The sequence below is a fragment of the Mesocricetus auratus genome, unplaced genomic scaffold (assembly GCF_017639785.1).
Source record: "Mesocricetus auratus isolate SY011 unplaced genomic scaffold, BCM_Maur_2.0 Super-Scaffold_100676, whole genome shotgun sequence".
NCBI classification, from domain to species: Eukaryota; Metazoa; Chordata; class Mammalia; order Rodentia; family Cricetidae; genus Mesocricetus; species Mesocricetus auratus.
The window spans coordinates 103,238,097-103,248,720 of record NW_024429266.1 but is presented as its reverse complement, the minus strand read 5'-3'; the positions used below and the strand labels follow the sequence as shown (position 1 = coordinate 103,248,720).

The window sequence follows — 10,624 nt, the reverse complement described above, 5'->3', positions numbered from 1 at the left end:
CTATAGCAATCATGGGACCCGGATAATAATTACTGAAGCGTGCTGGGAACTTTCATATGACAATACCAGGACACCTAGTCCTTGGCAACTACCCTTGCCCCCAGTTGTGTCTATGATCACCATAGTAGTCATGGGACCAGGATAATAATTGCTGAAGTATGCCTGGGTCTTTCATAAAGTAATACCAGGAAACTTAGTCCGTGGGAACTACCCCTGCCCCCAAGATGAGCCAATGAAATGCCTGTTACTTATGTAACCATTGAAACTCTATAAATATTGTACTCCCTGAAAGCCCAGGATGCTCTGCACCTGAGTTGCAGTAGCATCCGCAGGCGCCTGTGTACTCAATAAATCACCTCTTGCATTTGCAGCCAGTGGTCTGGCCCCGGTTCTTGGGCAGAGGGTTCGGTTCAGTGCCCGGCGCTTTGATGCCGAGGTTTTTCAACCTTTCTTTTTATTTAGAGAAAACGAGGGAAGTGTTGCTGGATACTTGTTCACACTGACACTCCAAGATTGTTAATAAAGTTTACTTTGAATCAGAGGGTAAAGCTAGCAGCAAGGTGACCAGAATCAGCCATAGAGGTTTTGGAGGAGGACCCAGAATATATGGAGGGACACGGGAACGAGGAGGGGGGGCTTATAAAAATTTGCGGGCCCTTTTGGATCATGGGAAGGTGAGAGAGAGAAGGTCACTGGTTGCTTCTCTGCTGCTTCTCTGATTAATCAGGTTTTTATTTTTATTTTTATTTTTTTTGGTTTTTCGAGACAGGGTTTCTCTGTGGCTTTGGAGGCTTTGGAACTCGCTCTGTAGACCAGGCTGGCCTCAAACTCACAGAGATCCGCCTGCCTCTGCCTCCCGAGTGCTGGGATTAAAGGCGTGAGCCACCAACGCCCGGCTAGGTTTTTATTAATAATAGAAAACTGACCAGACATATGCTGAAAACCTAAAGACCCAGAGGCAATAATGGTCACGGATGTCTGTCATTCTTCCTATCGGGAGGTGGGGGAAGGACAAGGAATCCAAGTCTGTCCTCAGCTACACAGTGAGTCTCAGGCCAGCCTGGGCTACTTGAGACCCTGTCTCAAAAACAAAAGCTGCATGCCTGCTATCCAGCTTGAGAGTCAAAGGTTGCAAGTTCAAGGTCAACCTGATTCCAGGCCACAGGTTATAGATTGGGCCTCTGTCATCAAGCTCACGTTGGCAAGCACCTTTACTGGTAGAGCTCACATGGTGAGAGTCTAGAACCAGGAAAGGGATCCCCAAGCCACACAAGCTCTGTAGCGTGGATGCCTACACACATTAACTTACACGAAGTAAATGTTTAAAGTGACAGTGATTTCTACATGCCTGGCTTGCCCTGGGCTGTGTTTGTTGATTGGCTAAGCAACGACATGGGCAGATAGTAAAGTCATGGATGACCTGTGTCATCTGTCTGTTCTTCAGAGCCGTGAGGCATCGGGATGCAAAACCAGGCTCCCCAGCACGTGGCACGGTTTTGAAAGTGTTCCACTGCAGGAAATTGGTCTCTAAGGGAATGGTCCATTTCTACCTCAGCACTGTCTAGGAAGAAATCCCATTTTGCACATGAAGAAACTGAAGCTCTGAGCAGGGCTGTCCCAGAATCTGGATTCCACATAAAAACCTGTTTACCAGTCAGTGTGAGATAATTCCACCACCAGGAAGCCCACACCTGACTCCAGTCCCTCGTTCCCTGATGCTATGACATTTTTGTGTCACTGTGCCCACACTATCTACCTAGAATTCCCCAGTGAAGAGTTGGGAGAGTTGTCAGGGTGGAGATTCGGCCTAGAATGCCCCAGTGAGGGGTTGGGGTGTGGTCAGGGGTGGAGCCCGGCGTAGAATTCCCAGTGAGGGTTGCTAAGGTCCTGGATTCAAGACACATTACCACAAAAATAAATAAATTAAATTGAATTGTTTAAAAAGAAACTGTTAGGGGGCTGGAGAGATGGCCCAGAGGTTAAGAGCACTGACTGCTTTTCCAGAGGTCCTGAGTTCAATTCCCAGCAACCACATGGTGACTCACAACTGTCTGTAATGAGATCTCTTCTGATATGCAGGCAGAACACTGCATACTTAATAATAATTTTTTTTAATTTAAAAAAAAAGAAAGAAAGAAACTGTTAGGCCCTGGAAAACAGTTCTGAGTCAGCCTGAAACTCAGGGCAGGGACCAGCCGGCCAAAGGGCTTTCATAGAAGCCGCTGCTGGAATCACAGATTCGGCCGCTGGGCGGGAGCCGCTGGTACCGAGCAGCAAGCAAGGTCCCCTGATTCCTGCTGGAGGCTGCCCTGGGTGAGTTGCCACTCAGGCAGCTCTCTGCCCTGCACCAGTGCTGGGGTGGCTGGGATGGCAGCCATCCTGCCAGTGACCCCGTGGAAACCCCTCCTCCTGACTCCCTGGCGGTCTCCAATTGGTCCCCACCCGCGGCTGCCTCTGACCATCTGCTGCTGTCCATCACTGGCCACTCCTCGGCCCGCTACGCTATCCTGTTTGTCAAGCCCTGCTCGGAGACTGTAGGGTAAGAGGGGCTGTGGGGGATAGAGTTGTGGGTCCTAGAGCTTGGTAAGGGATCCCTGATGTCCATTAGGGTCCCCAATTTCGGTGAGCCCCCACACAGGGAGGGGCCAAACTCCATGACCCTCCTGTGGTTTGGGCCCCTCCCCCCACAGGAGGAGACTTCTACGGCTTTATTTTTTTATTTTATTTATTTATTTTGGTTTTTTTCGAGACAGGGTTTCTCTGTGGCTTTGGAGGCTGTCCTGGAACTCCCCTTGGTAGTCCAGGCTGGTCTCGAACTCACAGAGATCCGCCTGCCTCTGCCTCCCGAGTGCTGGGACTAAAGGCGTGCGCCACCAACGCCCGGCCTACGGCTTTATTTTTATTACATTTTAAAATGATATTTTAAATATTTAATTTTTTATAAGTGTATATGCTAAGGTACGTACGTGTTAAGGTGCCTGTGTGGTCTTCAGAAGCCATCCTGAGGAGCCCAGACTTTCCTTCCAGCTGGGGGTTGTGGGTAAAGGGGGTTGAAGGGCCAGGCAGTGATGGCGCACACCTTTAGTCCCAGCACTAAGGAGGCAGAGGCAGGCGGATCTCTGTGAGTTCGAGGCCAGCCTGGTCTACAGAGTGAGTTCCAGGACAGTCAGGGCTACACAGAGAAGCCCTGTCTTGAAACACCCCCCCAAGAGGGTGATGAAGAATTGAACTCAGATTGTCAGCTTGGCTGCAAGCTTTTACCTGTTGAATTATCTTTCTGGCCCATACCCTCCCTGGTTTAAAGTATCTCTGTCTAGGAATGGGGACACATGGGGGCAGCCAGGGGCCATGGAAACACCCCTCCCTGATTAGCAAGGCTGGTGTCTGGTATCCACCTCAGCAGAACCCTGGTCTTAGTTTTGCACGTGCCCTGTGGGAACAGGCAAGAGTCAGTGTTGTGACTGGAAAGTCCTCAGGACCCTTGTCCTGCTCCTCAGGTGTCACAGTGAGGGTCAGGCTGGGTGGGCTGCTGAGGCTTCAGCACAGTGAGGGTTCAGTGCGAGGGGGCCGGCTGAGGGCAGCCCGGGAGCAACAGCCTGGGGAGTGGCTGCGCTGCCAGGCTGATCAGTCCTGCTGGCCTTAGACACCAGATAAAAATAGTCTATGGTCTCAGAGAAGTTGCGCCAGCCCCAGGGAGCGGGGTTCCAGCGTGGGTCTTGGGTTCATTCCTGTGTGGCCTTGGGTAGGCTCTGGGCCTCTCCGAGCGCTGGCTGTGTTCTGTGATCCACCGATGGGCTCTGGGGGTCCTCCAGTGGCTGGGCTATGGGGAAGGGGTCCTAATGAAGAGCTTGAAGGCATGCAAGTGCATGAGTGTCTGCCCAGTGTGGCGGCCTATGCCTTTAATCCCAGCACCCTGGAGGCAGAGGCAGGCGGATCTCTGAGCTCCAGACCAGCCTGGTCTACAGAGTGAGTTCCAGTATAGCCAGGGCTACACAGAACAAAACAAAAAAGAGCCTGAATTTCTCCAGTGAAGACAGATTAAGGTAAAACCACAACCTGTCTCCCTGCTCATCTTCCAGTCTCCATGACAACCAGAAGCTTGGAGGATCTGGATGGGGGCCTGGGCAGCTGTCTCCCCAACGATGACCTCCCCCCGTTACTGGAGGAGCCACGCTCAGGCCGGAGGCCAGACAGCAAAGCACTAGGTACCTACCCTGACTGATTAGAGAGGTTCATCTCACTTAATCTCCCAGGCTGGGCAGGGCAAACAGCCTCCTGCCCCCAACATCTGGCTTTAGGGGTTGGCTACACAAATCCGGACTGGAATTCACTATAAGACATGTTGTGTGTCTCTGAACCTGGTATTCCCTGCAATGGAAGCTGCCATCACCCATTTCCTGGCAGCGCGGGGGTAGAGGATGGGATGGGTCAGGGGTGGTGAATATTCTTGATTCGTCTTATCTTCCACCAGCAGGGGCATCCAGGCATGCTGACCCTAGTGACTGGACACATGTGAGTAGCTGTGACCCTGGGAACTGAGGACAGCCTGGCCAAAGGAATGACTGTCTCTTGTTCTTCCTTTCCCTCCCTCCCTCCCTCTCCTCCTCTCCTCCTCTCTTCTCTGTCTGTCTCTCTGTCTCTGTCTCTGTCTCTGTCTCTCTCTCTGTCTCTCTCTCTCTCTCTCTCTCATGAATTAGGGTGTCATGTAGCTCAGGCTGTCTTCAAACTCAAACCTCAGGAATGGCCCTGCACCCTGAGCCCTGTCTCCACCTCCGGAGTGCTGGAATGCACTGGGGCAGTGGTCAGGACACCTTAAATCCCAGCACTCCTGATGCAGGAGGATCTCTGTGAGTTTAAGGCCAGTCTGATCTACAGAGTGAGTGCCAGGACAGCCAGGACCACACAGAGAAACCCTGTCTCAAAAAACAACAAAAAAGTTTTCCTTCATTTATATTTTATGTCTGAGTGTTTGTTTCTATTTAATTTTTATTATTTTATGTGTTTAGCCTGCATGAATGTGTGCCTGATGCCTTCAGAAGCCAGAAGGGGACCACAGATCCCCTGGAATTGGAATTACAGATAGTCATGACTTGCCATGCGGGTGCTGGGAATCGAATCTGGGTCCTCTGTGGGAGCTGCCCATGCTGTAACTGCTGAGCTATCTCTGTAATTTCTAATGTATTAATATATATACTTATATATGCACATGTATTTATTCATTTGTATATATGTATTTACTACGTATGTATACATACACAAGTATTTATGTACATGTGTACTTACGTATCTTCCCTAAGTTAGCTTTCTCCCTCCACCGGGGGTTCCTGGGGATCAAACTCGGGCTGTTAGTTTTGGAAACAGCGCCATCACCCACTGAGCTGCTTGGCCGGGTGCCCTGTTGAGTTTTAGATACAGCCTCACTATGCAGCCTAGGGTGGCATCCAACTGCAGGCCATCCTCCTGCCTCAACCTCCTAGGTGTTGGGATTATAGGTGTCTTTACAACTTGCTTGTGGGCAGGTGGTGGTCCACAGCCGCCTCCCCGTAAGAAATCTGTACTGAAATCCCTCGCGAAATGTCTGTGACGCCCTACAGGCCCCCCAGGATCCAGGGGTCTCTGGCGCTGCAGAGAAAGAGCTTGCGGCCAAGGAGGGCCCAGGAACCAGCAAGAGGATGCAGAAAGCCGAGACAAGTGGGTTTGCTCGGCGGGGGTGAGCGGGCGGGGGTGGACCTACGCAGAAGGAGGCTGCAGCCTGGGGAGGGGCAGGAGCCACAGGCGACAGAGCGCTCCCCCGCCACCCCCAGGTCCCCACGGTGCTCCCGCGCCGCGCAGGAGGTCGCAGGCTGCGCCTCCCCTGAAGCCACCGCCGCCGCCGCCGCCGTCTCTGAGCGACGACCTGCCCTGGGGAGACCTGACACTCAACAAGTGCCTGGTGCTGGCCTCGCTGGTGGCGCTGCTGGGCTGGGTTCTCCAGCTGTGTCAGAGTGAGCTCTGGGAGGAGGGGCTTGGGCCCGCGCACGGTTCAGAACAGTGCTCTTTGGAGTCCTCTCCAAGGAGGTGGGGTGCGTTTGCCCACCTCTGCCTCCTAAGTGCTGGGATTAAAGGCGCGCGTCAGGCGTGTGTCACCCACACCTAGACTTCTCTTTTTTTTGAGACATAGACTCAAATAGTCCAGCCTGGCCTCAAGCTCTCTCTGTAGCCCAGGCTGGCCTCCTGATCCCACGCTTTGACCCTCTAAGAGCTGGGATGACAGGGGTACACGTGGACCCTGACTTTTTGTTTTTTAGTCAATGGCTCACTTTGTAGCACAGACTAGCCTGGAGCTCATGGCATTCCTGCCTCAGCCGCCTCCCAGCCAGGGTGACAAGCCATCCCTCGTTAGAGAAGGGACCCACACCCTACCCCAGTACAGAGGGCCCCCCAACACAAGCACACTCTCTAGCCACCACCATGCGACTTGGGAAGAGGACAATGGCCACTCAACGGGGGGGGGGGGGAGAGACAGACAGACAGACACACACACACACACACACACACACACACATCTAGGGAGAGGTTGGGGTACCCCAGCAGCAGGAGCCGCCTGCACTTCCCTGGGAGGATGGAGCAGGTGGCTGCAACTCCATCCATCCCGGGAACGGGGTTCTGGGGCTGAGTGGGAGGATGAGGAGGGTGCACTGTGTCCTCCAGCCCAGACTGACTGACTTTCAGATGCAGTGTCTGGGGAGGTGGCGGTGGCTGCCCCTCAGCAGTGGGTCCCGCCCAGTCTTCCACCCAAGAAGTCGGCGCCACCGTCTGCGGTAAGCCTCCCTTCACCTGATGGGGCTGCTCCCAGGGAGGAGGCGGGGCTTGTGGGGAGGCGGGCGCGAACCCCAGACCCCACATCGTCTCTCCATAGCCTAAGCCCCCGCTCTCGGTACCTCCATCCGGGCCTCCGGAGCCCAAGCCCGGGCCGCCCGGGCCCCAGGCACTGAAGCAGGACGAGCCTGAGGCTACAGAAGCCCTGGGGGAGCCTGAGGGGCCCCAGCGGGAGGCCTCTGGGGAGGAGCACGCCCCCCTTGGAGACCGAGGGTCCCAGAAGCGGCCCCGGAAGGAGAAGCCAAGGAAAGGAGAGAAGCTGAAGGAGAAGCCGAGAAAGGACAAGCCCAGGAGGGAGGAGAGACCACCGCGGGCCACCAGGGAGCCCCGCCAACCCCTGCCCCGGCGCTGGGAGCAGAGTGAAAGAGGCCCCCGGCCGTGGGCGCGGGACTCCAGAGAACTCGAGCCTGAGAAGCGGCATCCCCGGCGACGCCGTGACCTTGACGCCCGGTCCAGACAGAAGCCCGGTGGGGGCAAGGGGCGCGACTGAGCCTGCCCTGAATCCCGCACCCCCTCTCCCTGCAGCACCAGCGAATAAAGCTCGTGCTGCGGCAGCCGCGTCGTCTTCTCCTGTGTGTCTGGACCCCAAGGGTCGGAGAAATGGGGATGGGATCAGTCAGCCGCCAAGCCCGACTACCCGAGTCCAATCCCGGGACCCACACTGTGGAGGGAGAGGAGGAACTTCGGTTGGTTGTCCTCTGACCTCCATCCAGGGCCTGGCTCCAAGTTCTGATCCGCCTGTCTCCACCTCCAAAGTGCTGGGATGCAGGTGCGCGCCACCACACTCCGCTGCTTTTTCTTTTTTAGATTGAGTGTGTGTGTTGGGGTGAGCAAGTGGCCTTTACTGCTGAGCTATCACCCCCCCCACACACACATTTTTGAGGCTGAGTTTCTTTGTGAACCTTTGGAGGTCAGCCTGTTCTACAGAGCGAGTTCCATGGCAGCATGGGCTGCATAGAGAGACTCTGTCTCTAAAAAGGAAACGCGATGGGGACAGAGAGCTTCCTCACGGTGTGTGTGTGTGTGCGCGCGCGCGTGCGTGTTGCACTTGAGAAAGGTGACAGGAGGTCCCTTCCCCCGCAGACACCCCAGCTGAGTGTTTGCTGATCTTTATTGGAGAACTGACTGGAGGCAAGGCGGGCATCACCTCACCGGCAGCCACACTCGGTGGCCACCATATTGGGCACATGGTGCGCGCTGATGCGCTCCTCGGACAGGCTGATGAGCAGCTTGCCAGCATAGGCAGTGGGCACGCAGCAGGGCAGGCGCCCCAGGGCGGCTCCCCGCGCCTGCATTTTCAGCAGGAGCACCACGTGGTTCCCGTAGCGCGGGTTGCGGTCGGACTGCGGCCACACGCAGGCGCCTTGGCAGTTGTTGGCCTGGTAGGTCTCGGGGATGAGCACCGAGCGCTCTGCGCGCAAGTCCACGCTCAGCTCACGCAGCGCGCAGGGCCCATCCGTCTCTGTCCCCGCGCTGCGCCCCGCCCTCCCGCTGCCTGTCCGCCCACGCCACTCTGCACGCAGGCCCTGCAGCGCCTTCAGCAGCAGCAGGGCGCGCAACGGGTCCCCGGGGCTGTGGGTGTCGTTGGGGCACAGTGCCAGTAGGCGGGACAGCAGTGGGGGCGCAGCGGGTGGCAGGCCCGGGAGGCCCCGCAGCTCTGAGGCCGCTGCCTGCAGCTCCACGGACACCCTGCGTGCCAGGCCGGCTGCCCAAGGAGCAGAGGCGGGGCCCTTCAGCGGCGTGCGGTCCCCCATGGTGGCTGCAGCGGGGGACAGCAGCAGGAGCAGGGGTTCCTCCCCATCGAGCAGGCGTTCCAGTGCAGCGGGGTCCGACAGGTTGACGAGGCCCTGTGGGAAGCTGGCCAGCGCCCCAGGGTCCAGGGCCAGATGTGTGTGCGAGGCCCGGGTCGGGGGTCCCCGTAGGGCACGTACCAAGCGAGTAAGGGTCTCTAGGAAGGGGTCGGCGCTGTGCAGTAGCTCCTCTGGCTCCAGGGACAGCCTGGAATAGAACGCAGTGGGCGAGGCGTGAGCACAAGAGGGCGTGGCGGATGCAACCTCCTTGCGCGCAACTTCCCGGTTCCTGCCCCAGCCGGGCGCACACCTGAGCGGCGGGAAGGGCATGGTGTCCACCTGGCCATGCGCTGGCTGCAGTGATGGCGGGACAGGCGGCAGCAACAGCAGGGTTGGGGTCATGCGTGTGAAGCAGCGAGAGTCAGAGCCAAACAGAAAGGCCTGCAGCTGGGTGATGCTCAGGGTGGCACCTGCGGAGGGTGGGCACATGGTTGGCCGAGGGCAAGGGCTGAGGGCGGCCTCTTCCCACGCAGTCCTCTCTCTTCCTGCTGTGCCTACCTTCTCTGAGCGGCTGCAGGGTTAGGGCGAGGCCGGGGCCGCTCCAGGCCCCCGCTGGAAAGTCCACAGCCAGCACCAAATATCGGGTGTCTCGAGTGGGGCAGAGGCTCTGTGGACACGGGCGCTCAGGGGGACTGGCAAGCATGGCAGGCTACCCCTCCCACACTGAGAAGACGTCCAGGCGTACTCTTGACCCCTGGAGCCCTTCCATTAGGCAGATCTTTATCCACCCCAAGCAGATGGCGGTTCGGGGATGGCCCCACGCTACTCTCAGGTACCTGTGTGCCCTGCAGCCCAGCCCCTGTGACTGTGACCTGGGGGCCAGGTCCAGGGTATAGCACCAGCAAGGCCTGCTCCCAGCGGCTGGCTCCCCCGTGTGGAGGCTCTTGGAACTTCAGTAAGAGCGTGGGCTCCCATATCACTGTGGAACGCATATTGGTGACAAGTGAGTCTGCGGACTCTAGTTTCCATTTCTCAAGACCTGTGCTGCAGAGATCTCCTCAGCTGGAATCTAACTGGGGCTCTCCTGAGGCCAGGCAGGCCTGAAGGACCCCGTTCCTAGGTGTGAGGTGTGAGGTGAGGACCTCGCTTGAAGGGAAGTCTGCCCGCTATGGAGGGAGTGATCCCTGGGTGCTGTGCTGCCATTCTGCCCACGAGCATACCCACTGAGCGTACCCACGAGCGTACAAGGCTCTGCCTTGCAGCCAAGACACAGGATTCCCAGGCCTCTGCCAAGACCCGGGAGGAGCCTCAGGTAGTAACAGGCCCAGGGCACAGGGGTGAACGGGGTCCCTCACATACCTTCAGCCAGATGCAGGACCAGCAACTGCTGTCCCCCAGTCTCCCCCAGCCAGGCCCCAAGGCGCTGCAGGGCCGGCAGGGTAGTCTGGGAGTCAGGACTGCAGACTCCAAAGGTGGCCAGGTCTTGGGGTCCCCAGTGAGACTCCTGTACGGCCTCCAGGAAGCCATGCTCATAGCTGTCCAGGCCCCCCACTACCCTCAGCGGGGTTCTGCTTGTGTTCCCCAAGCCTCTCAGCGTCACCAGGCACAAGGGCTCTGGGGGACTGCTGGGAGGCCAGACCCCATCTTCCAAGAAGATAAGGCCCCTGGTGCTGGTGGTGGTTTTGAGCTCTTCTTTGAGGGTCTCGGCCTGCAACACGGCGCCCATAGTCACCAGCAGCGCTAGCGGAGAGAGGGGTGGACCCCGCATGGTGGAGCAGTGAGGGCTGGGAGGCACTGCTTATGTGTGGCTGAGCCAGTGCTTGGGAGGGACACCCCTATCAACCCCGGAGGTGACCTTGGGGACAGTGCCGGTGCCCCGCATGCACAGCAGGTGGGAGGTGGCTTCCTCAAAGGACTTTCTGTCCTCAGAGCCAGGCCCACAACTGCTGAGGCTGGGGCTGTCCTTGGGTAGTTCC

General features: G+C 57.3%; 2 protein-coding genes across 5 annotated transcripts; one reads left to right on the top strand and one right to left on the bottom strand.

Annotated features, from left to right (window-relative positions):
- Positions 1–2,283: 2,283 nt before the first annotated feature.
- Jsrp1 (junctional sarcoplasmic reticulum protein 1) lies at positions 2,284–7,412 on the top strand. 3 transcript variants are annotated; one of them, XM_021234908.2, is made up of 7 exons: positions 2,284–2,539; positions 4,080–4,205; positions 4,475–4,512; positions 5,595–5,691; positions 5,805–5,984; positions 6,712–6,800; positions 6,899–7,412. In XM_021234908.2, the coding sequence occupies exons 2-7, from the start codon at positions 4,085–4,087 to the stop codon at positions 7,346–7,348; spliced, it is 975 nt and encodes a 324-aa protein (XP_021090567.1). In that variant the 5' UTR covers positions 2,284–2,539; positions 4,080–4,084; the 3' UTR covers positions 7,349–7,412. The 3 variants fall into 3 exon arrangements, with proteins under 3 accessions (XP_021090567.1, XP_012978452.1, XP_040594717.1); XM_013122998.3 differs by having other exon boundaries at positions 2,296–2,539; positions 4,472–4,512; XM_040738783.1 differs by lacking the exon at positions 5,805–5,984 and having other exon boundaries at positions 2,298–2,539; positions 4,472–4,512.
- A 539-nt stretch (positions 7,413–7,951) lies between these two features.
- Positions 7,952–10,612, bottom strand: Amh (anti-Mullerian hormone). Of its 2 annotated transcripts, XM_005083285.4 has the most exons (5): positions 10,008–10,612; positions 9,485–9,627; positions 9,207–9,315; positions 8,959–9,118; positions 7,952–8,856 (listed from the first exon to the last, which is right to left on the bottom strand). In XM_005083285.4, exons 1-5 carry the CDS (start codon positions 10,414–10,416, stop codon positions 8,007–8,009), a joined length of 1,671 nt encoding a protein of 556 aa, XP_005083342.1. In that variant the 5' UTR covers positions 10,417–10,612; the 3' UTR covers positions 7,952–8,006. The 2 variants fall into 2 exon arrangements, with proteins under 2 accessions (XP_005083342.1, XP_040594292.1); XM_040738358.1 differs by lacking the exons at positions 9,207–9,315; positions 9,485–9,627.
- Positions 10,613–10,624: the final 12 nt, after the last annotated feature.

What these genes read in the sequence shown, in the direction of transcription:
- Jsrp1 (XM_013122998.3), top strand. Translation starts at nt 4,085, where the DNA reads ATGACAACCAGAAGCTTGGAGGATCTGGATGGGGGCCTGGGCAGCTGT. An exon ending in GATGCAGAAAGCCGAGACAA is followed by an intron (nt 5,692 to 5,804) that starts GTGGGTTTGCTC and finishes CGCCACCCCCAG; the next exon opens with GTCCCCACGGTGCTCCCGCG. An exon ending in AGTCGGCGCCACCGTCTGCG is followed by an intron (nt 6,801 to 6,898) that starts GTAAGCCTCCCT and finishes GTCTCTCCATAG; the next exon opens with CCTAAGCCCCCGCTCTCGGT.
- Amh (XM_005083285.4), bottom strand. Translation starts at nt 10,416, where the DNA reads ATGCGGGGTCCACCCCTCTCTCCGCTAGCGCTGCTGGTGACTATGGGC. An exon ending in GGTCCTGCATCTGGCTGAAG is followed by an intron (nt 9,628 to 10,007) that starts GTATGTGAGGGA and finishes TGCGTTCCACAG; the next exon opens with TGATATGGGAGCCCACGCTC. An exon ending in CCTGCAGCCGCTCAGAGAAG is followed by an intron (nt 9,119 to 9,206) that starts GTAGGCACAGCA and finishes CACCCTCCGCAG; the next exon opens with GTGCCACCCTGAGCATCACC.